Source organism: Pelodiscus sinensis, chromosome 30 (assembly GCF_049634645.1).
Source record: "Pelodiscus sinensis isolate JC-2024 chromosome 30, ASM4963464v1, whole genome shotgun sequence".
Lineage (NCBI taxonomy): Eukaryota > Metazoa > Chordata > Testudines > Trionychidae > Pelodiscus > Pelodiscus sinensis.
Genome location: NC_134740.1, coordinates 1,144,944 through 1,172,194, shown reverse-complemented (window position 1 = coordinate 1,172,194; position 27,251 = coordinate 1,144,944). Strand labels below are relative to the sequence as shown.

Sequence of the window (27,251 nt, the reverse complement as noted above, 5' to 3'; positions counted from 1 at the left end):
GAAAGTCTGTCAGGCTGGGAGAAGATTCCTGCATGGCCCATTGCATGCATGGCTTTGCCATGAGCTTAAACAGCCCCTTCTCAAGGGATCTGGCCGGGCTGGATGTGAACTGCCTTGCAGGGTCGCCACAGGAGCAAACAGACCTTGATGCAGATGCAGAGCTCACAGCTTCAGATACCAAACCCTACATGCAGACACACTGCAGAATCCTACTCAGCAAAACCCAATGGCTCCATTGGCACCCTACATGACACACATTGCGTAAGGAGGGTTGCAATGTGGTAAGAGACGTAGCAACACGGGTCTCTCCTGCTGCTGCTTCGCCCCCTCTGCAGCCTCAGCACCGTTTGCTTTCTCCACTGGCCGCTCCCTTTGCCATAGATGCAATAGTGCTGCTATGGCCCTTTGCTTGGGGTCATTTAATCATGCTGCCTGGAGCGGCTCACCACCATGGGTCATGGTGTCAGGGCTGAGTATGAAAGCCTGGGAAGACACTGGCCTGAGCTACTGGTAGGTTCCCTACTGAGATTTCCCCTTATTGAATGGCCATGTGAGCACAGAGAGTTTTGAAAGGTAAATAAGGTGCATGGATGTGGAGTGTCTGACAGATTTTTCCATGTGGAAGATCACAGCCCCGGTCCTCTGATCCAGGGTCTGTCGCCTGCGGTTTACCTCTCAGGCTGTGTCCAGACTCCATGCCTCCGTCGACGGAGGCATGTAGATTAGCCAGATCGGAAGAGGGAAATGAAGCCGCGATTAAAATAATCGCGGCTTCATTTAAATTTAAATGGCTGCCCCGATCTGCCGATCAGCTGTTTGTCGGCAGATCGGGAGAGTCTGGACGCGATGCCCCGACAAAGAAGCCTTTCTTCATCGACACAGGTAAGCCTGGTTTCACGAGGCTTACCTGTGCCGATGAAGAAAGGCTTCTTTGTCGGGGCATCGCGTCCAGACTCTCCCGATCTGCCGACAAACAGCTGATCGGCAGATCGGGGCAGCCATTTAAATTTAAATGAAGCCGCGATTATTTTAATCGCGGCTTCATTTCCCTCTTCCGATCTGGCTAATCTACATGCCTCCGTCGACGGAGGCATGGAGTCTGGACACAGCCTCAGTTCTGTAACCCCCTTTCCATTCCCCAAATGATGAGGGAGCTGTGTAGAAAGCAAACCAAGGCAACGTGTATTAGGGAATGATGCAAAATTAGGGAATTTGGGGGCAGGGAGGTAACATGCCAGCAAGTCAAACAGCAAAGAAACTAGCCATGCCGTGACTTACTAAGTGGGGTGAAGCTCAGACCCAGCTGGGTTAATCCTGGCCATGTCAGAGAGTCAAGGTAAGGAGACCCCTAAACAAGGATCTGATCTAGTGACCAATGGGGATGGCCACTTGAAAGGGACTTGGGGCCTTCAGCCCGTGGACCCCATAGAACCTTTGAGGGGTCGGCTGAGGGGTTCCCTGCTGTTATTCAGGGGGAGGAGAGAGCTGCGGGTGGAGCAGGGAGGTGGGTGAGCCGATGGGGGTGCGGATGGCTAATGGGGGGTGCCCCTGTTCCCCCCACAGTGGTAAAGGGGGGTGCATGTCAGAGGGGACCCGGCTCTGGCTGCCTCTGGGGCAGCGACTGGCACCTCCCAGGCTGCTTGGCGGGAGCCCTGAGGGGAGCGGAACTCTCGGCAAGGCGGGAAAATCCGGTTGGAACCGGTTCCCCAACAGTCGCTGCGTGCGCCACGGGGGGAGGGGCAAAGCCCAAGATGGAGTCCAGGGGGTCAAAGGTGATGACTCCATTTTGTTTGACACAAAATCGCCGTTTTCACGTTAAAATCCCTGCCACGGGGCCTTCTGCCCGGCCGCTCTGAAGGGCGTTTCCCAACATAGCTCTCGCTCGCAGAGCCGGCCCTTCTCCTCGCACAGTGTCCTTAACGCTGCCCACGGCTCCGTCTCTGGCCGGGGTCTGCCTGCTCCCCCACCTCACAGCCTGGAAATCAGATTGTAATGGCGGGGGAATGACCCAGAGGAAGAATTGCCCAGGGGCCGGGGGGATTCTCCAGGCAGGCTGGTTCTGAATCCGGCCCCCATTCCCCTTCTCAGAGACCCCTCTGGGACATGGGGGATCAATTCAGGGACCCCCCCAGGGCCTGCGTGATGCAGGAGGTCAGACTCCATATTCCCATTGGTCCTCTCCCGCCTTGGGGCTCAGGGGGATATTGGAGAGTGGGGGGGTGTGGTTTATTTGCTGGGGTGCATTTCCCATCATGGGGGCAGTTTCATGGGGCAAGGGAAGGGAAGAGAAAGCAAATCCCGAAAGCTCTTTGCCATGGGGTGAATGTGAATCCCTCCCAGTGCGAAGGGCTGACACGGGGCTCAGAATGACAGGGCTGGTCACTGATGGGCAGTTTCACGGGGGTGGGAAAATGTCGGTTTCTTTCCCACCAGAAATCTGAAAATAGCTCAGCAGGGAGGGTCTGGCTGGGTGGGGCAGAGGGAACTCACGGCTGGGGTGCCTCTTCATGACAGGGCCTGGCCCAGCAGCACTGATGACAGACCCACAGACCTTGTGGTGATTTCTCCTCCCACAATGGGTCCCCCCATCCAGGCCAATGGAAAGACTCTCCCCTGTGAGGAAGAGCAAAGAGATGGGAGAGCTTCTCCCCACATCCCCATCTCAGCCGGGCTGCCCCCTTTCTTCTCCCCCTGCCCAGCCCTTCCCCAGCTGTGTCCATCTCCAACTGGAACGGGGCTGGCCTCCAGCCCCTCATACCCAGCATGGGGTCAGTCCCATCCTGCGGGGTCAGGTCTTGGGGACTGGACACCCTCCCCATCCCCCACTGTCACACCCAGGAAATGCTCAGTCCCCCTCCCCATGCCCTGCGCACGCACACCAGTGTCTCTCCAACCCTAAGCTGAGCGGTGACCACGCCTGAGGCTGCAATTTCCTCTGCTGAGCCGAACACCCGGCTCCCAGCCCGTCGCCACTGGCTCAGCATGGAGCTAACTCTGCTCCTGCCACTCCTGGGTAAGTGCCCCCCTTGGCCCCCAGCCCCTCGGTGTGTCTCTGTCTAGAGACTCCCCCAGCCCTGCCCTGTGTCCCCATCCCCTCCCCAGAGCCCTCACCCCCTCTCATCTCTTCTCTTCCAGCCTCACTCCAGAGTCTCCCCAGGCCGGTGTCCCCCGCAGGTAACGAGGTCTCCTGGCCTCCCTGGGATGCTGGTGGTGGGGTGGGCAAGGGGAGAGGGGTCCTGGCAGTGGGGCTGGGGTCCTGCTCCTCTCACTCCGTGGGGCTGAGAAGTGCAAGGAAGGGGGGAGCTTCCCCTGACATCCATGGGGGTGGAAGTGACCCCACCTGGTGCCTGCTGGGAGGGGCTGTTGGGTGGGTGCCAGTCCAGGCCACAGGGGAGAAGCAGCCTCTGGCCCCATGGGCATGTCCCGCCCCTCATGGGCAGTCCCAGTAGAGACAGCAAGTGTTGGATGGAGCAATGGAGACCGAGCTCCCCCCTCCCCATGGCAGTGAGTATCCCTGGGCAGAGCCCATCACTGTGGGGCTGTGTGGCTTTGGATGTCCCAGCTCTGGGCTCCCACCGAGGGCTCAGGGCCAGGGGCACAGACATAGCCCTGCCCAGCAGGGCAGTAAAAGCAGGTTCTGCAGAGCCAGCAGAGGAAACATGATAAGTGGAGAACATCCCCCTCCGTCCGCCACATCCACCCGAGCTTCCTCATTTCTGCTGAGTGCCTGCTAGCCACTGCTGGGCAGAGCTGGTGGTTGGCTGACACGATCCCCTCTCTCTTCTGCCTCTGCCCTGGATGGAGGCCATGGGGTGAATCCCCTGGTGGGAACTGGGATCTTTCAGTGGATCCACTTGCATCATGAAGCCTCGCCCCTTTCTGCTCCCCACTCCTCCCCCAGACACAGCATGGGGGAGACCTGGGGGGACCCAGGAGGAGGAAGGTCAACCTATTCAACCTGCCCTCAGCCAGCTCCCTGGGTGGACAGAGGAGATCCCAGGGGCATGGAGGCCCCATGAAGGACCCTTCCTGCCCCAGCTCCTCTCCTCTTGACCTGGTGCCTGGTGGGAAAGGCAGAATCTCTCCTGCACTTCTCCCTGACTAGCACCGGGCCCTGCCCACCCTCCCTCCTGCCCTGTGCACAGCAGGTGGGGCAGCAGACCGGGGGTGACTGGAGGGGTATATGCATGGGGCAAGCTGTCCACGGAAGGGTTGAGGTTGCACCGATGGGCAGCGGCTTCTAGTGAGAGATCCCAGGTGCTCCAGTTAAGCAAAACACGGAGAAGGGCACCGATGGCTCCTCCATCAGACAGACACAGATCTCCAAGCAGCCAGAGCCTGGGAGCTGAACCCAGAGCGATCAAACAGGAAATCGGGGCAGATGTTAACTGTGAGGGGGATGAACTCCGGGGACACTTCCCCAGGGGCCGGGGCGGATTCCCAGCGCTGGTGGTTTGTGAAGGAGCCTGAATGTGTTTCTCAGAGCTCGGCTCTAGGTCATGGAGGGATCCATTCTGGGCAGCCCCACAAGGCAGGAGAGAGGCAGGGCCTGGCTATTGGCCGTGGGGTGTTTCCCCCAGGCAGGGAGCTGGGGCAGGTCTGTGCCCGTGTCTGTCTGTGACTCATCACTTCTCCCTCCCCATGCTGTCCTGGCCTCTCCCTCTGCCTCTGTCCTAGGTCTGCCGGCCCCCACACTAGCTCTGGAACATCAGCTCACAGTGCTTCTGCCCGGGCAGGTTGCTGAACTGACGTGTCAACCTCCTGGGCATGTGCAGCCTTCGGGATACAGATTCTTCTACCAGAGAGGGCAGCAGGGCCCCAGCGCAGTCCCACGTAAAGAGCCAGGAGTCGTGCTGGAGTTCATAGCTGAGAAGAGAAGAGCCGGGACCTACACCTGTGCGTACTGGACAGAGGGACCCAATGGACCGGTCTCTGAGACCAGCAACTCTGTCCCCATCTCCATAGCAGGTGAGCCCCTTCTCCTGCTCTTGGACGGGCGAGTCCCTGGGAATCCAAAGCCCCCCTGGTATGCCAGCCTCACCCTTGTCCTTAGTCCAGCCATTCCCAGCATCCCAGACACTCAGTGATGCCTCAGCAGGTCCCACCAGGGCAGTGGCAGGGCACTGCTGTGGGGAAGCTCACAGCACTATGGTCCTGGGTGAGCATTGTCGATTCTCAACATTCAGGGTGAAGGTACCATAATAACACCCTGTTCTATCCTGGCAGAGATTTGGTCTCTATAGGGATCCTAGCGACAGTGGAGTGACTGGCTGGTGCTCACAGCTCACACAGACCCACACATCCTTCCCCTCTGCCATCCTGTGGGCAGCCCAGCCAGCGGATCCCACACACAGGCCTTGCCCCTGCAGGGCAATATGTGCGCACAGCCAGGGTGGGACTCAATCAGCACAGGTGTGCAGGTTGTGTCCCATAGAAAACTCTCCATCCCCCAGTAAATGAGATGAACTGAACCTGAAACCATCTGCCCCAAAGCGCACAAGTCCTCCCAGAGCCCTGCTTGGTGAGACCTTCGGTCTGTATCTGATCCTGACCCCAGGCTCCCAGACCTCCTATGGCCCCAATTCTATCCCTGAGCCTGGATCCCCATGGCCCCTTCCACAGAGCCTGGTCCCTGCCCTGCCCGTCTGCCCCCAGGGTCACTAACATACGGTTCTGCTTCCACAAGCCCCACAGCCCCCGTGACCCTTCTCAGTGCCAATGCAGGGCCAGTGACCATCTCACTGGGTCAGGGTCCGGGGACTGGACCCAGCCCACCACTCCCCATCTGTGCAAAGCTCCCCATGCCCAGCAGAGCCTCCAACGTGAGCATGAAACTTACACACACACGCTGCTGCTGGGCCAGGAACTGGGCTCAGAGTCGAGAATGAGAGACATGCTCAGGCCATGAGAATCTCCCAGGGCCACCAAGGAGCCTGCAGGGAGAGCCAGGCCGAGGTACATGAGCCACAGCCCCATGGGCCTCCATGGGGTCAGGTCCCCAGCTGAGTCAATGGGCCGTAGCTTCACGGGGGTCAATGGGGCCGATCCCAGCTGGGTCAATGGGCCATAGCTCCATTGGGGTCAATGGGGCCGATCCCAGCTGGGTCAATGGGCTGTAGTTCCATTGGGGTCAATGGGGCAGATCCCAGCTGGGTCAATGGGGCAGATCCCAGCTGAGCCAATGGGCTGTAGCTCCACTGGAGTCAATGGGGCAGATCTCAGCTGGGTCAATGGGCCGTAGCTCCATTGGGGTCAATGGGGCTGATCCCAGCTGGGTCAATGGGCCGTAGCTCCGTTGGGGTCAATGGGGCTGATCCCAGCTGGGTCAATGGGCCATAGCCCCACTGGAGTCAATGGGGCCGATCCCAGCTGGGGTGTGTAGTGCTCCCCAGGGGCACCCAGGGCTGTGAGGTGCATCACTGGTACTTGCACTTAGCACACAGCAGCCTGGTCTGTGCCTGCTGGAGCAGCTCCCTAACACCCCTGGTCTGAGCTCCCTGACACCCCCAGTATTAGCAAGGTAGGCTGGTCCCACAGGGTCCAACAGGGAGATCTCTGCTGCTCAGGCGTTGTGTGGCCTGGCAGGGACGTGGTTCCTGGGCACGGAGCTGGAGCTGGCTGGGGTCTGTGCCCAGGATCCCTCCCGGCTCTGCCCTCCCTTGGCTCCTCCTCTACCTCTGGGTCACCAGCCACCAATGTAGGAACCATCTCCTCCCCCGACCCTTTTGTCTTTTCCAGCCCCCCAGCTCACCGTGTCCCCGCCGCAGCCTGTCTACGTGGCCAGGGAAGCCGTGACCCTGACGTGCTCAGCTGCCGGGGTGGACATACTGACCAGGTTCCAGTTCTACAGGGATGAAGTGGAAATCCAGCCCACGGAATCCGTGTTAATCCCGTACCGTCATGAGGCCTCCATCCAGCTGTCGAGTGCAACCATGTTGAACATGGGGGTGTACAGCTGTGAATACTGGTGCAGGAGGGATGAAAAGAATGATCCAGAGTTCCTATCGGAGAGGAGCCAAAATATCCCAATTGCAGTGACATGTGAGCTCCCTCTTCCTGCTGCTGTTTGCTGGGCCCAGGGCTGGGGGTCTGCTCCATGCAGGGGGTGAGAAGCAGCCAGTCGCTGGGCCAGTAACAGGAACATCCAGTTGGTCAGATTCACCCCCCCCCCCCCGCACGTTCTGGCTCCCACAATGGGATGGGACGGATATTGGTATTACCATGGGGCTGTGGGGTTCCAGCCTGCAGTAACATTAGAAACCTGGGGGGTATTTCATGTAACAAATCCCATCCCTTCCCCCTTCTGGTCAGTAGCAGGTGCTGGAGCCAGAGAACTGGGGGTGGGACTCAGCTCTCCAGAGGCAGGGAGAAACAGCCTGGAGGCAAGGTCACAGCCCTGGGCACTGCTGGGGGAGAAGCTCTCAGCCCTCAGCACTGCTGTGGGGGAAGATTACAGCCCTGGGCACTGCTGTGGGGGAAGGTCACAGCCTTGGGCACTGCTGGGGGAGAAGCTCTCAGCCCTCAGCACTGCTGTGGGGGAAGATTACAGCCCTGGGCACTGCTGTGGGGGAAGGTCACAGCCTTGGGCACTGCTGGGGGAGAAGCTCTCAGCCCTCGGCATTGCTGTGGGAGAAAGTCACAGCCCTGGGCACTGCTGTGGGGGAAGGTCGCAGCCTTGGGCACTGCTGTGAGGAAGCTCGCAGCTCTGACATCCAGGCCGCCAGGAACCAATTCCAAGCCCTCAGCTCTGCAGCTTCATTTATACCTATGAGCAGGGGATGAATCAGTTTCTTGCATCCTGCCCAACCCCTGCTGTTATATGAGGCCCCCGACAGCCCGTGTGTGCTAGAGGGGGAGGGGCGGCTGGGACAGGAGCTGTGGGTGACACTGCTGCTGTGGGCAGTCTCTGCAGAGGTGCCCATGGCACGTGGGGTGCCCGGCTGGCGCTCACAGCTGAGACAGAGACCCCCCCCCATCCCTCCTCCTGTTGTGCCCTGGGCAGCCCAGCTCAGCCAGTGGATCCCACACACAGGCCCTGCCCCTGCGGGGCAACAGGCGGCCCAGGGCAGGGTGTAGTTCGGGTGTTTTCATGGACAAGTCTCCACCAACTCCTAACTGAATCTGAGCTGAATCTGGGGAGATCTGTCCTACCCCCACCAGGTGATTCACTGACACTGGTTGAATGTGGGCGCACAACTGGCTGGAGAACCCTCCCCAGAGAGTAGCCGTCAGTGGCTCCCAGCCATGCAGGGCGGGCCTAGGACGTGGGGGGTACAGGGACCAGTTCTGGACACGGTTTTGTCCCATGTCACTAGCGATGATTCCATTATGCACACACATGAAGCTAGCAGGCGACACCAAGCAAGAAGGGGTGGCAGGTGCTTTGGGGCATAGGAAGATAAATCAAAATGATCTGGAGACGCTGGAGAAATGGTTGGAGGTCAATAGGATGAAGTTGAATAAGGACAAAAGCAAAGTGCTGCTCTTAGGAAGGACCAATCCGTGTCACACACACAATGGCTACGTCTACACTGGCAGCCTTTTCCGGAAATGCTTAAAACAGAACAGTTTTCCGTTATAAGTATTTCCGGAAAAAGCACATCTACATTGGCAGGATGCTTTTCTGGAAAAGCACTTTTTCCGGAAAAGCATCCGTGGCCAAGGTAGACGCGTTTTTCCGGAAAAAAGCCCCGATCGTCATTTTCACAATCGGGGCTTTTTTGCGGAAAAGACTACTGGGCTGTCTACACTGGCCCTTTTCTGGAAGTTTTTCAGGAAAAAGGACTTTTGCCCGAACGGGAGCAGCATAGTTTTTCCGGAAAAACACTGACAATTTTACAGTAGATCGTCATTGCTTTTCCGGAAAAGCAAGCGGCCAGTGTAGACAGCTGGCAAGTTATTCCGGGAAAGCGGCTGCTTTTCCGGAATAAGTGGCCCAGTGTAGACACAGCCAATGGGAAGTGACTGTCTAGGGAGGAGCCCTGCAGAAAGGGATCTAGGGGTCAGGAGCACAAGTGAAGTAGGAGTCAGCAGTGTGACACTTGCCAAAAAACCAACCATCATTCTGGGACAATTTAAGGGGAGCGTTGTGAGACAGGAGAAGGGATTCTTCTGCTCTGTGTCAATTGCTCCTCAGCTAGAGCGCTGAGCCACATCTCAGGGAAGTGGGGAAAAACTGGAGAAGGGCCGGAGAAAAGCAACACAACGACGGCAGGTCTGGAGAACTTGCCCTAGGGAGACTGGCAGAACTGGGCTTGTTTGGTTGGGAAAGAGGAGACATCAGGGCAGATCTCAAGTACCTGCGAGGTTGTTACAGACAGACAAACCCCAAGGGATCTGTGGGCTGGTTTCAGTGTCTGCCCCATGAGTGGGCAAGTTCCTAGGGTGTGAGACTCAGCGAGATCTAGAGACACCTCTGTTGGCCCAGCCAGACCAATGGGATAAGCTGCTGTTCCATTGGAATCCATGGGGCAGGTCCCAGCTGGGGTCAATGGGTTGTGGGTACATTAGAGCCAATAGGGCAGATCCCGGATGGGGTGTGATGCTCCCCAAAGCTCCCCAGGACACTGAGCCTCGTCTCTGCCACCCATCTCCAAATATAGACCCATCTCTTCCCCCCTTTGTATTTCCCAGCCCCGCTCCCAACCCCACAGCTCAGCGTGTCCCCACAGCAGCGGGTCTACGTCTCTGGAGAATCGATCACCCTGACGTGCTCAGCCGCGGGGGCGCCCAGCGACTCCATGATCCGCTTCTATAAGGACGGCCAGACACTGCTCCCCGAGGAACTCTGCCTCCGCCCGCACCAGGCCACCGCCTCCGTTCGGCTGTCGGTGCCGCCGCAAACCAGCACCTACACCTGTGGGTGCTGGAGGGTAGAGTCCGGGCGAGTGATCGAATCGGAGAGGAGCCGGCCCGTCTCCATAGCAGTGACGGGTGAGCCCCTCTGTCTGCTGGGGTCTGCTTGCCTGGGTGGGGTCTCTCCTCCATCCACAGGGGGAGATGCCTCTCAGTCCCTCTGCACCACAGAAGGTCTCCCCGGGGGCAGTTTCTACCCTTGTCTGGGAAGCATCATTCCTGGGAGCTCTGCTGGGGCTCAAAGGGGGTACATGAGCTGCTGTAAGACTCATGACATTGGAAACTTGGAGAGGTTCAATCAAAGAAATTGTCCCATCTCTGCTCTGGGTGAGGCCCTGGGATCAGACACACTAGGGCCAGCGGGAGGGGTGTAGCCCTACATAGCAGGGAGAGGTTCCCCGATGCTCCGTAGTATTTGTCACTCAGGCTGTGTCTACATGGAATAGCACAGTGCACAATTATTCGCAAGAACCGGCTCACTGTGTAATTTCCCAATAACGGGTGGCTGACTCAGCTCCGGTAACCATCCTTACACGGGTACATCTACAGTGCTATTGGGATACCAGAGGTATCCCAACATACCTACACTACATCTACACAAACCGCCCATTATTTCAAAGTAGCCGGCATGTTACTTCGCCATCCCGGTAAGCCTCGTTGCACGAGGGATAAGCAATGGCTTGAAATGGCACGTCATTGCGAAACGTCGCCCTGTGTAGAGGCGCCACATTTCAAAACAAGCTGTTTTTACATAGATTGGAAAGAGGATACACAATTTGCATAGTGCAAATTGCACATCTTACTTTGAGTTTTGGTGCTGTGTAGACACACGCTAAGGGAAATTGCTGGAAGAGCGTTCTTCTTCCAACTTCCTGCAGGGCAGACAGAGCCAAAAGCCAAGTTAAGCTCCTTCGACTTTAGCAGCGCAGTTGACGTTGCCGAAGTTGTGTAGCTTAACTTGAGCTCGCAGTGTAGACGTGCCCTAAGAGGGCACTGCTGTGGGAGAAGCTCACAGCCATGACTATGGCTGTAGGGGCTGCAGCACTGTTACGTCAGCTGGCAGGGCAGGAGGTCCTAAACCCCGTCCTTCACATGGCTTCCATGAGGATTTCATGGAGAGTTTCTGCTGCCAGCCTGACTCAGTGCCGACACCAGCACCCCAACGTGGAAGGGGAGCTGCCACACTGAGATGCTGGGCATGAAAACCCCACGGGGCTCAGACCTCCTCCCACAGCCGGGACTGGCTCTGCCAGGACGCTGCTCACACCGGGTCAGGCCTCCCTCACTCGTGCAGGGAGAGTCCAGCCGGGCACCCCTGGAGCTAAGTGCCCGAGTGTCGAGCACACAAGCTGAATGCCAGCTGGCTGTTCTCTGGGGCTGGGGAGCAGACTCGCTGGTCTCCCCACACATGGGGCGGTGCCCACCCCCACCAGTCCCCCTGCTCGGTCCAATGAGCACAGGGCAGCTTCTGCCCGCTTATGCCAGCCCCGGCCGGTGTCCTTTGATGCTCTGCCCAGCCCCACACTTTATCTGAGGGAAGCCCCCCCCCCCCCCGCAACCCAGCTCTCACTTATTCCTGTGCTGAGACCCTCCGGGTCCTGAGGTGAAGCAAGAGGCTCTGGAGACCGAGCACGGGTCAGCTGTGAGGAAACTGAATTCTGGGCACCACCTCTGCTTCCCCCCCTGCCCTGCCCCTGCTAACCCCTTTCCCTTGCTGCTCCCCACAGATCCCCTTCCTTCGCCAGTGCTGAGCATGGATCCCCCATTTGGAGCATTGAGTGAAGGGCTCCCCTTGCTCCTCACGTGCACGGCCCCAGGGGACGCCGGCGAGAGGAGATTTCCTTCCTACAAGGGTGGCTCTGTGACCGTCTCCGTGACCCGCGTCCTCAGGGCTGGTCCCAGCAACGTGGTTGAATTCACCTGCGGGAACAAGGAGAATGTGAGCGGGAGGTGGAGCCCGTCCCACACACGCCAGGCTGTGAACGTCACTGTGGATGTGTATGTGGATGTGTCAGGTGAGGCAGCCCTTGGCTCCTTATTTCTCCCCAGAGTGAACCAAAGCCCCTTCTTACCTCCCACCCTCCACTTACCGGGCTGTCTGGGCAGAGACATGAGGCTGGAGCAGCCCTCGGGTGCTAGAGGAGAAGCTGACCGGGGAGGGACAGACACATGGATGGGAAGGGTCAGGATCAGTGCCCACCAGTCAGACAGGGAAGGACTGGGGGTGGGTTTCACGTCTCAGTGCCTGAGATCGTGGGAAGTTTGTCATGAGGGCTGGGGGCTCACACACCACGTGTCTCACCATTTGCTGCTGGTTCCACGCATGGGTCTCCTCTCTCTGCAGCTCGCCGCTTCCCCTCGATCCGGGACTTGGCCGTAGGCGGCTCCTTCTTCCTCATCAACGGCCTCATTTTACTCCTCTCCCGCTGCTGGTTTAGCACCAGGTAAAGAGCTTGTTCTGCCAAGGGGCCCTTCCTTACGTGCTTCATATTCCCATCGAACTGCAATCATGGCCCATGAATTTCAGCCTGGCAGGGGAAATCCCATAATAGCATCTGAGACACCACCACGGTTCTGCAAGCAGTTGAGGTACCAAGAGAGCTCTGGTATCCCACCAAATGCAGCTGCCTCCGGGGTGGGCGTGACCCTTGGACACAACCGCACCAGGGGGACTGACAAGTTGTCACATTATTGAATTTTGAAGATCATGCTGCACCTGGAGTGGAGGGGTGCCCCAAAAGGGGGCCATGGGAGGTGTCAAATGCAACCTTATGCTCTACTGATTTAGTATATGCTATTCATGTCCTTGTATGATATCTGTATGTGGAGTTATAAATACGTACTTTGTGTTGATGCTGGAAAATTGTCTGAGACAGAGCAATGAGCAAAGAATGTTCAGCCGGTCGCTATGCTAATTAGCAAGGAGACAATGAATCTCTAGGTACTGATAGCTGCAAACCAGCCAGGGCTTAATGGCTAACAGCATGTGAAATGGAGATAGGTCGGAGCTTGTGACCTGTTCAGGCCAGGAGGATTCCAGGAGAGTTATATAAGTGCCATGTGTTCTCTGTGCTGATACTGGCCTGCACGTCCTGTTGTAAAGAACAATTATTTAGTTTGACTATGCTAATTAGCGAGGATCCAGGGACGATGGCTCCCAAGGTGCCCAGTACACACCCGAGGATTGCGTCTGGAAATCTGGATACCTGCAAACCAGCCAGGGCATAATGGCTGCCAGCATGTGAAACAGAGATAGGTCACTCGACTGTGTGACTTGCTCTGGCCAGGAGAGAGAGATAAGGCCACGAAGTGGACTCCATCTTGTCTTGAGTTCAGCTCCTGATCCCAGATGCAGCCCTGCAGGAAACAAGGAGCCGGGAAGAACTGTGGACCCATCCTGACATAGGATGTTCACCAAAGACTTTTAAGCCAGCAGTTTGTAACATCTCTGCTGAGAGCCTGTATCAAGAACTGGATGATTCGATGCATGTAACGTGTCCTCCTTAACAACCTGACTCTCGTGTTTTTCTCTCTTTTAGTAATAAACCTTTAGATTTTAGATTCTAAAGGACTGGCCCAGCGTGGTCTTGTGGGTAAGACCCAGAGTGTAAATTGACTGGGATCTGTGGCTGGTTTCTTGGGACCAGAAGAACCCATTCGGGGTGGGTGAGATTGGATTCTAAAACCCTTCACCTGTGTGCAGGTCTGGGGCTGACTGTGGCACAGGAAAAGCTGGGGTGTCAGAGGGATTCTGCTTGTGAGGCATCTTGCTGGCCAGATTGTCAGCCGAAGCGCTCGGTGCAACTGGTTTGTGGCCTGTTGGAGAGAGATCTCAAGTCTGGGGCTGTAATTAGCCCCAAGTTTGAGTAATTTGCCCTGAGCGTTTGCCCTCGACGGTGCCTAGACCCGGCCCGGTCCATCACACAAGCGAGAACCCAGAGACCCGTGTTCCCACTCCACACACTCGGCTGCAGTGACATGTCTGCAAACTACCTCGCGAGGTGCCAGGTGACTCTCCAAACACGCCGGTCAGTGACATGCCTGTGGGGCGGACATGACGGAGCCGCAGGGGAGGTAGAGCTGCCCTCTGCCTGTCTGTGCATGAAGGAAGGGGAACCAGGCACACCTCGAGCAGTTAGATGGGCAGTAAACAAACCCGTCCAGCCCGCCCTAAGCTGTCACACAGCTGTATCCCTCCAGAGCCTCCCCTCCAGCATCCAGAGGGAGACAGGAGAGCTTCTCCTCACAGCCCCCGTCTCAGAGAGGTTGTCTCCTTCTACTCACCGCCAGTCCTTCCCCAGTTGGTCTGTCTCTCCCACCAGGCCTGGCCTGGCCTCCAGCTCCTCCTGTCCTGTGAGTGCCAGAGCCAGTTGGGACGCTAGTGGATTGTGAGAGCAGACACGGGTCCCTGGTTCGAACCTCGCCGGGTGTTTGCCCCAAGTCTGGTGCAACGTGGCCGGGGGAGGTGTCTCCGCCAGCCTGTGGTTCCCTGACTCTGCTTGTGCCGCTCACACCCATGTGCCACCTGTGTCTGCAAAGCGAGGGGCCTCGATTCTGTGTCTCTCCTCAAAAAATGAGGTTTACAGAAAGATTCATTTTCGACAGATCTGCGTCTATACTGCTGGGGGGGGGTTTCGAAAAAAAACCTCCATCTTGAAAAAAAGTGACGGCCATGTTTATGCTAATGAAGCACAGAATATTTAAATCCTGGCTTCATTAGCAATTTCGATGTACCTAATCTACATCTCCCTGTCACCATCTTCGGGAAAGCTCCCAGAGCCGGAGCAGAAGAGTCGGTTATTGTTGCCCCTGGGTGTGTGGTGGATTCAGAGTCTTCGCATGAACAAGCAAGATCCCAGCTGGGCCAATGGGCCGTAGCTCCACAGGAGTCAATAGGGCAGATCCCAGCTGGGTCAATGGGCCGTAGCTCCATTGGAGTCAAAGGGGCAGACCCCAGGTGGGTCAATGGGCCATAGTTCCATTGGGGTCAATGGGGCAGATCTCAGCTGGGTCAATGGGCTGTAGCTGTGTGGGAGTCAATAAGCCCCAATCCCCAATGGGTGTAAATCAGGATAACTCACGGGAGGTTCCATTGCACCAGTATGACGGACCGGGCTGGGTCTGGGCACAGCTGAGGGCGTCCGCTCAGGGAGAATTGCTCAAATCCGGGGCTCCTTACAGCCCCCAGACTGGTGACCTCTCCCAACAGGCCACACACCAGTCCCACAGAGCACTTCAGCAGCCTGCCTGAAGCCTCACGAGCAAAACCCCTCCGACACCGCAGCAATATCCGTGCCCCAGATGGCCCCGGGCCTCATACACAGGTGAGGGGTCTAGAACCCAATCCCACCTACCCCGAACAAGTTCTGTCCGGTTCCAAGAAACCAGCCACAGATCCCTGGTCAATTTACCCTCTGGATCTTACCCACAAATCACGCTGGGCCAATCCTTTAGCGTCTAATGCCTAAAGGTTTATTATTACAATAAAGAAAAGCCTGAGAGTAAGGCTGTTAAAGGATAGTACGTCACATGCACCGAATCTCCCAGTTCTCGGTGCAGGCTCTAGCAGAGATGTTACAGCTGCTGGTTTAAAAGTCCTTGTTGTGCATCCTAGGATCAGGATGGGTTCACAGGTCTTCCTGGCTCTTCAATCCCTGCAATGCTGCCTCTGGGATGAAGTGCTGAGCTGAGGACCAAGATGGAGTCGACCACATGGCCTCTTTATACTCCTTCCTGGTCTCTTCTTGGCTGCAGCAGGTCACCTGGCCAGTGGCCTATCCCTGTGTTCCCTGCTGGCAGCCCTCATTCTTTAGGTGTGTCCTTGGCCCATTGAGTGCCATTGTCCCACAGGGCCTTGCTAATTAGCATGTCCATAGGCCGGGCCCTGCCCAATGCTCAACCACATGCAGGGAAATATTCAGTATCCATACAAGTACATGCTTATAATTGCACACACAGACATTATACAAACACATGAACAGCGTACATAGGATTAGCAGACAGTGAGCTTCTATTTAACACCTCACATGGCCCCTTCTATACCATTTTTGGGGCCAACACCCCCCCATGGGTGCAGCAGTGATCTGGCTGCTCCCCTCAAAATCCAGTACCATGACAACCAGCTGACACCTTAGGCCACTCCAAGAAGAGCCGGCCCCCAGCGGTTGCTCCCCAGGCTCCTTCCCCCAGTCCAGACCCAGGCTGGGAGGAAGTGGCGGGAAGCGGGCAGTTGTTCTCAGTCCCTCCTATTGAGAGATGCTGCCGTCTTTCCAGCCCCCTAGCTGAGCGGTGGCCTCGCCTGAGGCTGTGACTTCCCCTGCCTGCGTCAGAGGGGAGGGGACCTTCCTCCTTTGTGTGCCCAGACGGGGGTGGTGGCTGAGCTGAGAAACTGCTCCCAGTCCAGAGCGACCGGCTCAGCATGGCGCTGCCTCTGCTCCTGCATCTGCTGGGTAAGTGCCCCCCTCGGCCTCCATAGCTCCTCGTGTTTGTCTAGAGACTCTCTCCCCCAGTCTCCCTCCGCCCCATCCCCTCCTTGTGGATGACACTCCCGCCCCTTCTCATCTCTTCCAGCCTCACTCCAGACTCTCCCCCGGCCGGTGTCCCCAGCAGGTAAGGACGGCTCCTGGCCTTGCTGAGATGAGCACGGCAGGGTGGGGGGTTCTCGGGCAGTGGGGGTGGGGACTCCCCTCCTCTTCCATTGTCTGTTTGCAACTTCCAGGAAGGGGGATCCCTGGGTGCCCCAGGTCATGCCCTGGGTGGGTCTGGTGGCCCCAGTCACGTGTCTCCCATGGAACTGGCCCCAGCAGCAGCTCCAGTCCAGAGCTACATCCATGGGGGTGGAGAAGTGACCCCAGCTGATGCCGGTTTGGGGGGTCTCTTTGGTGGGTCCCTTGCCAGGCTTTAGGGGAGAAGCTCCCCCGTCCCCATGGGTGCTACCCTGGCTGTTTTGGGCAGATTCAGGAGAGAGAGGGGCCGAGGCGGATTCCTAGGGCTGGTGATTTCTGAGTGCACCTGAATGTGTTTCTCAGAGCTTGGCTCTAGGTCATGGAGGGGCCCGCAGGGCTGGAGAGAGGCAGGGCCTGGCTATTGGCCGTGGGGTGTTTCTCCCAGGCAGGGAGCTGGGGCAGATCTGTGCCCGTGTCTGTCTGCAACTTCTGACTTCTCCCTCCCCATGCTGGCCTGGCCTCTCCCTCTGCCTCTGTCCTAGGTCTGCCGCCCCCCACACTAGCTCTGGAACATCAGCTCACAGTGCTTCTGCCCGGGCAGACAGCTACACTGACGTGCCAACCTCCTGGGCATGTGCAGCCTTCGGGATACAGATTCTTCTGCCAGACAGGGCAGCAGGGCCCCAGCGCAGTCCAACGTAATGCGGCAGGAGACACACTGGGGTTCCCAGTGAAAAAGGGAAGTGCTGGGACCTACACCTGTGCGTACTGGACAGAGGGACCCAATGGACCGGTCTCTGAGCACAGCAACTCCGTCTCCATCTCCATAGCAGGTGAGCCCCTTTTCCTGCTCTTGGATGGCAAAGCCCCCCTCACACCCCAACCTCACCCCGTCCTTAGTCCAGGCCGTTCCCAGCATCTCAGACACTTGGTGATGCCTCAGCAGCTCCCACCAGACCAGCAAGGACTGGGCAGTGGCAGGACACTGCTGCAGGAAGCTCACAGCACAGGGGTCCTGGGTATTGTAGGAGCTCAGCATTCATGGCAAAGACTTGGTCTCTAAAGGTGACTGGCTCAGCCTCCCGCCTGCTGTGCCCTGGGCCCAATCCCACACAGACAGTCCTGCTGGGCAACATGGGCACAGGGCAGGGTGGGGCTCTGTGAGGTGCAGGGGGGCAGGGCCTGTCCCCTGTGATCCCCGAGATGAACTAAGTCAGGTACCGCCTGCCCCTCCCCTGCCAGCTCCTTCTCAGAGCTCCCTGCCAGGTGTGACCCTTCCTCTGCATCTAACCCCACCCCCTCGTGCCCACACCTCGAATGGCCACGATCCAGACTCTGAGCCCTGAGCCCTCTGGCCCCTCCCACAGGGCCAGCTCCCTGCCATGCCCAGCTGCCCCAGGGTCACTAACTTGTACAATTCTGCTGCCACAAGCCCCACAGCCCCCATGGCTCCTCCCAGTGCCAGTGCGGGGCCAGTGCCTGTCACACAGGGTCAGGGTCTGGGGACTGGACCTCCCCCCCAGCCCATCACTTCCCATCAGTACAAAGCTGCCAGTGTTCCCTGGAGGTCCTGGGCTTTGAGACCTGTCGCTGGCACCTGCACTTACTGCAGGGCAGCCTGGTCTTTGCCCCCAGCCTCAGCCGCACAAGCTCCTGACTCAGTCCCTGCAGGCTGAGTAGCCCCAGGTAGGAACTTACCCCGTCAGGTACCCAGCGGGGGAGGCTGGTCCCACTGGGTCCCACAGGGAGATCTCTGCTGCTCAGGGGTTGCCTGGCCCGGTGGGGACGTGGTTCCTGGGCACGGAGCTGGGGCTGGCTGGGGTCTGTGCCCAGGATCCCGCCCTGCTCTGCCCTCCCCTGGCTCCTCCTCTGCCTCTGTCACCAGCCACCCACGTAGGAACCATCTCCTCCCCGACCCCCTTGTCTTTTCCAGCCCCCCAGCTCACTGTGTCCCCGCCGCAGCCTGTCTACGTGACTGGGGAAGCCGTGACCCTGACGTGCTCAGCTGCCGGGGTGGACATACTGACCAGGTTCCGGTTCTACAAGGATGAAGAGGAAATCCAGCCCAAGGAATCCGAGTTAAATGCATATCGTCATGTGGCCTCCATCCAGCTGTCGAGTGTGGCCATGTTGGATGCGGGGGTGTACAGCTGTGAATACTGGCGCAAGAAGGATGAAAAGAATGAACCAGAATTTGTATCAGAGAGGAGCCAGAACATCTCCATAGCAGTGACTGGTGAGCCCCCCAGTCTGCTGCTGTTTGCTGTCCCCAGGGCAGGGAACATGGGCCCAGGGCAGGGTGGGGCTCAGTGAAGGGTGTTTCCATGTCTCCACCATCTCCTAAGTGCTGCAATGAATCTGAACTGGGGAGGTGTGCCCCGCCCCTGCCAGGTTGAATGTGGGTGCACAACTCGCTGGAGAACTCTTCCCAAAAAATAGCCCTCAGTGGCTCCCAGCCATGCTGGGTGGGCCTACCGAGTGGAGGGCACAGGGACCAGTTCTGGACATGGCTCTGTGCTGTTCACCATCATCATCAATGATTAGATAAGGGCACAGAGTGCATGCATGTGAAGCTGCAGGTGACACCCAGCTGGGGAGGGGGATGAGTGCTTGGGAAGGCAGGCTTATGGTTCAGACTGCTCCAGACTAACTGGAAATTCACAAGGGACACTTGGGAAGGGACAATACGTGTCCCACACTTGGAATGGGAAGAGACTGTCTAGGAAGGAGCCCTGCAGGAAGGCATCTAGAGGTCAGAGTGGGCCACACACTTAATAGGACTCACCAGTGTGAGGCTGTTGCCCAAAAATTCTTTTCCGGCATGAGTAAAAAGGAGGCTGTAGGGCATGGGAAGTCATTTTCCTGCCCCGCCCCCCATCAATGAGATCTCCGCTGGAGCGCTCTGCCCAGTTCTGGGGCCACATGTCAGGAGAGATGTGGGGCAATTGGAGCGCTTCTCCCCACAACCCTGGTGGCCCCTGGGGTCGCTGACTCACAGGAATCACAGGTAAGAAACTCTCCAGCTCTGGCTACCCCCTATTGATGCCTGAGTATGGTGAATGCCCATCAGACTGAGTCATGCCCTGAGGACTGGAAACCAGCCCCGTCATGCCACTTGCCCCATGCCTCAGCTCCCTGTGACAGAAAATCTTCCCAACTTTAGCTTCAAACAAACCCCAAGGGACCTATGGACCGGTTTTGGGGTATTCCCCATGAATGAGCACGATCCCAAGTAGTGAGACTCAGCTAGATCTACAGAGGGCTCTGCGAGCCCAGTCAGACCAATGGGATAAGTGGCTGTTCCATTGGAGACCATGGGGCAGGTCCCAGCTGGGGTCAATGGGCCGTGGCTACATTAGAGCCAATAGGGCAGATCCCAGATGGGTTGTGATGCTACCCAGAGCTCCCCAGGGCACTGAGCCTCGCCTCTGCCACCCGCCTTCCAAGTTGGACCCATCTCTTCCACCCTTTGTATTTCCCAGCCCCGCTCCCAACCCCACAGCTCAGCATGTCCCCGCAGCAGCCGGGCTATGTTGCTGGAGAATCGATCACCCTGACATGCTCAGCCACGGGGGCACCCAGCGACTCCATGATCCGCTTCTACAAGGACGGCCAGACACTGCTCCCCGAGGAACTCTGCCTCCGCCCGCACCAGGCCACCGCCTCCGTTCGGCTGTCGGCGCCGCTGCAAACCAGCACCTACACCTGTGGGTGCTGGAGAGTAGAGTCCGGGCGAGTGATCGAATTGGAGAGGAGCCAGCCCCTCTCCATAGCAGTGACGGGTGAGCCCCTCTGTCTGCTGGGGTCTGCTCGCCTGGGTGGGGTCTCTCCTCCAGCCGCAGAGGAAGTTACCTCTCAGACCCACACAGGGCCCCCCAGGGCAGTTTCTATCCCATCTGGGCAGCTTCACACCCTGGGGCTCTGCTGCCATCCTGCCCCAGTGCCAGCATCTGCACCCCAGCGTCCTGTGGTCCCTGGGCATGGAAGCAGGAGCTGCCACACTGAGGTGCTGGGCTTGAAACCCCACAGGGCTCAGACTTCCTCCTAACTCCAGGATCTGGTCTGTCACGTGGCCCTCGGGGGCAGGGTGTTGCTCACACTGGGACAGGGATCCCTCACTCCCAGACTCAAACTGGGAACCTCTACACTTCGGGAGGGTAGCATCCCAGCAGCGAGTCTGGTGGGGGGGGGGATCCCCACACACCCTGAGATCTGTCTGCAGAGGGGTCCATGAAACTCAGAGGTGGGGCATTAGCAATGGGGGGGGGTGGCAGGAGATGATTTGTGGCCTGGTGTCCATGGCAGTTTCTGCCCTCCCACCCCAGCCCCACAATGGATCTGTGGGAAGTCCCCCCCCTCCGCCAGCCAAGCTCTTGCTTATTTCTGTGCAGAGACCCTCAGTCCTGAGCTGAAGCAAGAGGCTGTGTAGACAGAGCAGGGGGCAGCTCTGAGTAAGTTGAATTCTTGGCACCAGCTCCTCTTTCCCCCCTGCCCTATGCCTGCTGACCCCTCCCCTTTGCTGCTCCCCGCAGATCCCCTTCCCCCGCCAGTGCTGAGCTTGGATCCCACATCTGGAGCGGTGAGTGAAGGGCTCCCCCTGGTCATCACCTGCACGGCCCCCAGGGGTGGAAATGAGGTGGCCCCCAGCGTCGCAGGCTCTGAGATCGATGGGGCGGAGCCCAGGAATGTCTCTGTCAATGTGACTGTGACCCGCGGACCCAGCCACGTGATTCAATTCACCTGTGGGAAGAAGGAGAACGGGGGCTGGAGCCCGTCCCCCAGGGACCAGGCCGTGAACGTCACTGTGGATGTTGCTAACACAGGTGAGACATCCCTGGGAGGCTCCCAAGGGAGGAGAATCGTCCTCAGGGGCTCTCCTGGGAAGGGGAGGTGGGATGAGGTGACAGGTGCCACCTGCAGATAGAGAAGCAAGTGGGGGATGAACATTCTGTCGATCGCCCCCCGATTCTAGCTAGGAACATGTGACGGGCCACATGTCTGATCTCACCGTGTCGGTAACAGCTGGGGCCCCTCGGAGCCCTTTGCAGGGATGGGGATCGGAGGCAAGGACACAGCAAAGCAGAGAATCAAACCCGCATGGCCAGTGCCCCAGGCCAGCCCCATAACCACTGGGTCTCCTGTCCCCGCTTTGGAGCAAAGAGCAGGCGGGGACAAACACACGTCACAGAGAGCTCAGCAAAGGGCAAATCTGTTGCATCGCCGGGTTCCTCTGTGGGGCCCAGACCTTCTCCTGAGGCATCTGGCTGTTCTCACCCCCGCTTCTCTCTTTCCTCCATCAGCCACAGCTGCATCCCCTCTCTCTGTTATCCTGCTGCCAGTCGTCGGCGGTGTCCTGCTTCTGCTCGGACTCCTGGCTGCCCTAATGTGGTGGGGCTGGAAGAAGAAAAGAGGTTGGTGATCTCCCATCTGATCTCTCAACGTGGGTCCATGGGCCTCAGTCTTGTGCCCAATGCACAACCACACAGCGCTGTGCCATGGCGTGGGTGTGGGAACCAGTCCTCAGGGATCCCCGGCCAATGAGGAATTTATTCTCAATAGGAAGGCAGGGTCTAGAATAGGGAACAGCTGTGAAAATCGGTGTGTTTCCAAGCAGAGATCGGTACATTTGCCTTTAATCCCAAGTGGTGTCACAGAAACAGCTCAGCGGTGGTTTGATTTGAGACGGCCGATCTGTCCCATTCACAGCCGTGTCCAGAGAGAAGCACGGGAAACATCACTTCGAGAGTGGGGACGTGTCGGCACCTTCCCTCCCCTCCAGCACACACCACAGAATTCACCCCTCACATGTGGGCGTGGAACAAAGGATACCCTTTCCTATTGGGTTGATTTCACTCCAGAAGCCAATGGCACCTGAGCCCAATTTCCCACCACTGGGCTCATCCGTGACCGCAATCAGCATCAATACGTCCCTCAGTGCCGTGTAGCTACACTGATTAGAGAATGCATCTCTTGTGCAAACATTGCCTCTCAATATTAGTAACTCCTCATATCTATCAACTGCAGCGAGCAGTTCTAAGCATCCCGTGTAAACCTTCTGCTCCATCCCAATGCACGTCCTTTGCCACCAGCTGCTTTCTGGGCATCCTCATGACACTCCCCACATCAGCCCCCTTCTCCTCTGGGTCTGTTTCAGTTGTAAAGCCTGGGACAGGCCCTGAGCCATCCGAGCCCAGAGAACACGCCAGGAACAGGGATCCCAGGCGTCAGAAGAAGCGACCAGAAGCCGCACAGATGGACCAGGTAACATGAATGGGTCCAGGGGCCTCAGTCTTGTGCCCAGGGCTGAGAGGCAGCGGGCTGGCTGGGGTGGGGCAGGCAAGGAAAAGCCACAAAGGGAAGTGGCTCTGGGTTTTACAGGTGTGGGGAGGGCTGAGAACTGGTCACTCCTTTCCCCATCACCCCAAAGTCTGATCTGAATCACGGCAAAGTAGGGCTGGAAGGGACTCAAGTCCAGCCCCTCTGCTGAGCCAGGATCCCCCAAACCTGGACCTTCCCCACGGGTGTTTGTCCAGCTCCTCGCTGAAATCCCCCCTGATGGGGATCCCCCTGCACTGCTGGGTCACCTGTTCTGGGCTTCGCTACCCTCAGAGTTAGTAACGTTTTCTTACTCTCTTACCTAACACTCCCTGGAGACAGGGCAATGCTGGGGTAGGGGGCTGAGCGGAGACCTCACCAGTGCCGGGTGGAGAGGAGCCGTTACCTCAGCTGCCGTACGTGCGATGCTCCTGTTCACAACGCCCAGAGGGGGGTTGGGCTGTCTCATGGCAGCAGGGCCCTGTTGGTTCAAATCCATTTGTGCTGCTCTGCGGCTCTTTTTCTGCAGGGCGGCTGCTGCGCCAGTTACACCCACTCCTTAACTTCTCCTGCCTCAGCGGAGCATCAAACACGTCCCTGCATTGCCCCTGGCTCATTTCAGGGCAAGTCTCCACTTAGGTTGCAGCTCACGTCACTCCTGGCCTCCTCCGGCCTTGCTAGCTCCGACGCCATGGCCGTGTTCTCCACTCCCTCCTCCAAATCCTGTCCATGCACCCCCCCTCACTGCTTCTCTGTCCTCCCCCAGCAGGGCTCGGAAGTCGCCTATGCACACATAGAGTTCTCCACCTCGAACGCTCATGCGACAAAGTCGAAAACCAGAGCCAGGCCTGCTGATGAGGCGCAGGTGCTGTACAGCGAGGTGGCAACCAAACCCACCCACAAGGCACCCAAATGAGGAGGGGAAGCCCTCTCCGTGTTCCTACGCATCCTCTTCCCCTGTGCCCAGGATCTGTATCCTTCCCCCTTTGTATCCCTATAGCCCTGGTATGACCCAAGTCACTGCTGTCAGCCTGTTTAGCCAGCCAGTATCCTGTGCAATATTATAGAAAACTGGGGAGCCCCTGGCCATGACTGTCACTGTGTGGTGTGTGCATGGGGCATGTTGAAAGAGTTTGTATCTGCGTGGTGGAAATGCACAATGCAGGCAGTTGCTAACGTAGCCAGCCCTACCCCAAAGAGTGCGGATTCCTGTGTCTGCCTTGGTCACACTAACTGGCGGAGCAGGTATACTGGCTGGCTGGCTTGTGTGACCTTGGCAGGCTGGGGGACCAGGCACTTCCCCAGAGCTCAGAACAGAAAACAAGGCTGCAGACTAGACCTGGTTATCTGGGTGTGCGTTTTACTCGAGATTAGTATCAGGTTCACAAGAATGTCTGCAGGGTTTGAATGTGAAAAAACAAAGTCTGTATGTCGCAACTGTACTGATAATAGCAACGCTCCATGTTATCAGGTGATATTTTAGTGTTTGCTCTGAAACTGCAAAAACCTCCCCATCCGGATACGAGTTTGCCATGGGGGGGGCTATTTCTTGCCCAGAAAAAAAACAACCCTAGACCTCAGACAAACCATTGTGGAACATGAAAGCAGAAAACACTTGGCTGTTGGCTCCGCAGACTCATGGACTGGAGATGAGCATGTGAACGGGTCCTGCCCTCCTGATCTCTCTGGCAAAGGGGGTATGTCTACACTACAGTGCCATTTTGAATTAACGTCATTCGAAACGGTTAATTTGAATTTAGCAAATTCGAAATAACGCATCTAGACACAAAATCTAATTCAAAATAGCAGTTGGCATGTGTAGACGCTATTGAAGTTAATTCAAAATAACGGCTGTTCTTTCAAATTAACTTTGTAGTGTAGTCATACCCAGGAAGAAAAATCTCTGACAGGAAGAATCTGGCTTTTGCCTGTTTGAACGCTGAAGGGCCAGACACTCTGATCTGAAACCGGAGATTCCCAGGGCTGCCTTGGGGGTTGTCCTACATAGACCATTTTAATTGACAAATGACTAAAACTCTGTTACTCTTTTGGATAACTCACAGGTGTGTGTCTCTTTGCTGCCTTTAACCTTCAGAGAACTCGCGTATTCCTTTCTCCTAGTTAATAAAACTTTAGAAAACATCACACAGCCCTGGCTACGGGTGTTGTCTTCGGTGCAGGTTCTAGGGTAACAACTGTTGTGTGGAAAATAACTGGTGTCTATGGTGTGATGTCCCCAACCGTGTACCCCCGTCTGGAGCTAGATATGACTCTCAATCAGCCAGTAGAGTAGGACGTTGTATTGGTTCTCAGGGACACCGGCGATGATAGCAGGGTACACTGAGAATGGACAGCCTTATCCGTCCTAGGGGGGAGGGGTTCAAGGGCCCCTGAGCCCCCTGTCCTGGCTTTAGTCTGCCTTGTTCATCTTCCTCCCCCAGACTGCCCCTTCTCCTGGCCACCGGTCACTCAATTGCCCCAGTCAGATACGCCCCTTCCTTTGTTCTCCTTCCCCTGGCCAGGTGTGAAACTGCTGGCCATTGTCTACTTTTCTTGGATAAAGAGATCCTCATCCCCTACTACGTCACACTTGTCCTGGAAGCAACCTACACGGGATGTGGTTTTGGGTGCGAGTGTGTCTGGGAGGCAAGATGGGCTGGGAAGCCCAAGGGGACTGTCTGTGACTCCATGTTGAGGCTGTTATAGGACCCAGAAGTCCATGTGTGTTACTGGCTCCAGAAAATCTCATTAGGGAACCCAACAGTAGCTTAGGCCGGTGTCTGCCTTGCTTTTGACACTCTGCTCTGACATCAGGACCCACGGTCGTCAGCCGCTCCAGGCTGCATGACAAACGTCTAGATGACAACCCTCTGTCGGCAGAGGGATGTAAATGAAGCACTTCCAAAGTGTAAATGAAGCCGAAATGTAAATATCCCTTGCTTCATTTGCATAATCACGTAACGGCACTCTTTTGAAAAAGCGCCATTTCGACAATAACACTGTGGTCTAGACACGGTTCTCTCAAAAACGGGGCTTTTTCGAACGATTCTGTAAACCTCATTTTTGTGGGACTGATTTTTCTGTTCTTAAGATCACAGCCCTTGCTGTTTTGTAACCCCCTTTCCCTTCCCCAAATGAGGAGGGGGCTGTGTAGGGAGCAAACCAAGATAGAGTGTGTTCAGAAATGATACACCATCAAGGAATTTCGGGCCAGAGCGGTCACACACCAGCTAGTCAAATAGCAAAGAAACTAATGATGTTGTGACTTATTCAGTGGGCTTGAAGCCCAGACCCAGCTAGGTAATGTCAGATAGGCCAACCAAAGGAGACCCCGATACAAGGATCTGATCTAGCCACCAATGGGGGAGGCCACTTGAAAGGGATTTGGGGCCTCCAGTCCGTGGTCCCCACAGTGCCTTTCAGGGGTCAGCTGGGGGGTACCTCACTGTTATTCAGGGGGAGGAGAGAGCTGCGGGCGGGGGAGTGGATGGGGCTGGGGGATGTCTAATGGGGGGTGCCCCTGTTCCCCCCACAGTGGTAAAGGGGGGGGGTGCATGTCAGAGGGGACCCGGCTCTGGCTGCCTCTGGGGCAGCGACTGGCGCCTCCCAGGCTGCTTGGCGGGAGCCCTGAGGGGAGCGGAACTCTCGGCAAGGCGGGAAAATCCGGTTGGAACCGGTTCCCCAACGGTCGCTGTGCGCGCCACGGGGGGAGGGGCAAAGCCCAGGATGGAGCCCAGGGCGGTCGAAGGCGACCGACTCCATTTTGTTTGACATAAAATCGCCGTTTTCACACTAAACACGAGAAGTCATTCTTCCACTCTGCTCTGCGCTGAGTTGGAGAATTGTGTCCAGTTCTGGGAACCCACATCTCGAGAAAGATGTGGAGAAGCTGGAGAAGAGCAACAAGAATGATTAAAGAACACGAGCTATGAAGGGAAACTGAAAGAATGGGGCTTGTTTAGTTTGGAAAGGAGAAGGCTGAGAGGGGACAGGAGAGCAGTTTCGGGTATCTAAAAAGGTGTCACAAGGAGAAGGGAGGAAAATTGTTCTCCTTGGCCTCTGAGGACAGGACAAGAAGCAATGGGCTTAAACTGCAGCCAGGGAAGTTGATGCTGGACCTTAGGAAAAACTCCCTACCTGTCAGGCTGGTGAAACACTGGAATAAATTGCCGAGGGAGGTTGTGGAAGCTCCATCTCTGGAGATATTGAAGAGCAGGTTGGACAGACACCTGGCAGGGATGGTCAACATGGTGCTGGGTCCTGCCATGAGGGCAGGGGACTGGACTCGATGACTTCTCAAAGTCCCTTCCAGTTCTAGTGTTCTGTGATTCTATGATGATAAAGTGGTGTGCATAAACCCAAGGTATAGAACACCACAATACAGCTTAGCTACGCAACACGTGCACCTAAGCCTGA

At 57.1% G+C, this 27,251-nt stretch overlaps 1 protein-coding gene across 3 annotated transcripts; it reads left to right on the top strand.

Annotated features, from left to right (window-relative positions):
* Window positions 1–454: 454 nt before the first annotated feature.
* Window positions 455–26,179, top strand: LOC106732925 (Fc receptor-like protein 5). Of its 3 annotated transcripts, XM_075911965.1 has the most exons (11): window positions 455–679; window positions 1,116–3,013; window positions 3,136–3,174; window positions 4,678–4,736; window positions 17,122–17,353; window positions 18,454–18,756; window positions 20,003–20,302; window positions 21,053–21,343; window positions 21,821–21,931; window positions 22,675–22,781; window positions 23,602–26,179. In XM_075911965.1, the coding sequence occupies exons 2-11, from the start codon at window positions 2,983–2,985 to the stop codon at window positions 23,749–23,751; spliced, it is 1,623 nt and encodes a 540-aa protein (XP_075768080.1). In that variant the 5' UTR covers window positions 455–679; window positions 1,116–2,982; the 3' UTR covers window positions 23,752–26,179. The 3 variants fall into 3 exon arrangements, with proteins under 3 accessions (XP_075768080.1, XP_075768081.1, XP_075768079.1); XM_075911966.1 differs by lacking the exons at window positions 455–679; window positions 1,116–3,013; window positions 3,136–3,174; window positions 4,678–4,736 and adding exons at window positions 16,169–16,304; window positions 16,426–16,464 and having other exon boundaries at window positions 17,063–17,353; window positions 23,605–26,179; XM_075911964.1 differs by lacking the exons at window positions 455–679; window positions 1,116–3,013; window positions 3,136–3,174; window positions 4,678–4,736 and adding exons at window positions 16,169–16,304; window positions 16,426–16,464 and having other exon boundaries at window positions 17,063–17,353.
* Window positions 26,180–27,251: the final 1,072 nt, after the last annotated feature.

What these genes read in the sequence shown, in the direction of transcription:
- LOC106732925 (XM_075911965.1), top strand. Translation starts at nt 2,983, where the DNA reads ATGGAGCTAACTCTGCTCCTGCCACTCCTGG. An exon ending in CATCTCCATAGCAGTGACTG is followed by an intron (nt 18,757 to 20,002) that starts GTGAGCCCCCCA and finishes TGTATTTCCCAG; the next exon opens with CCCCGCTCCCAACCCCACAG. An exon ending in GGGCTGGAAGAAGAAAAGAG is followed by an intron (nt 21,932 to 22,674) that starts GTTGGTGATCTC and finishes GGTCTGTTTCAG; the next exon opens with TTGTAAAGCCTGGGACAGGC.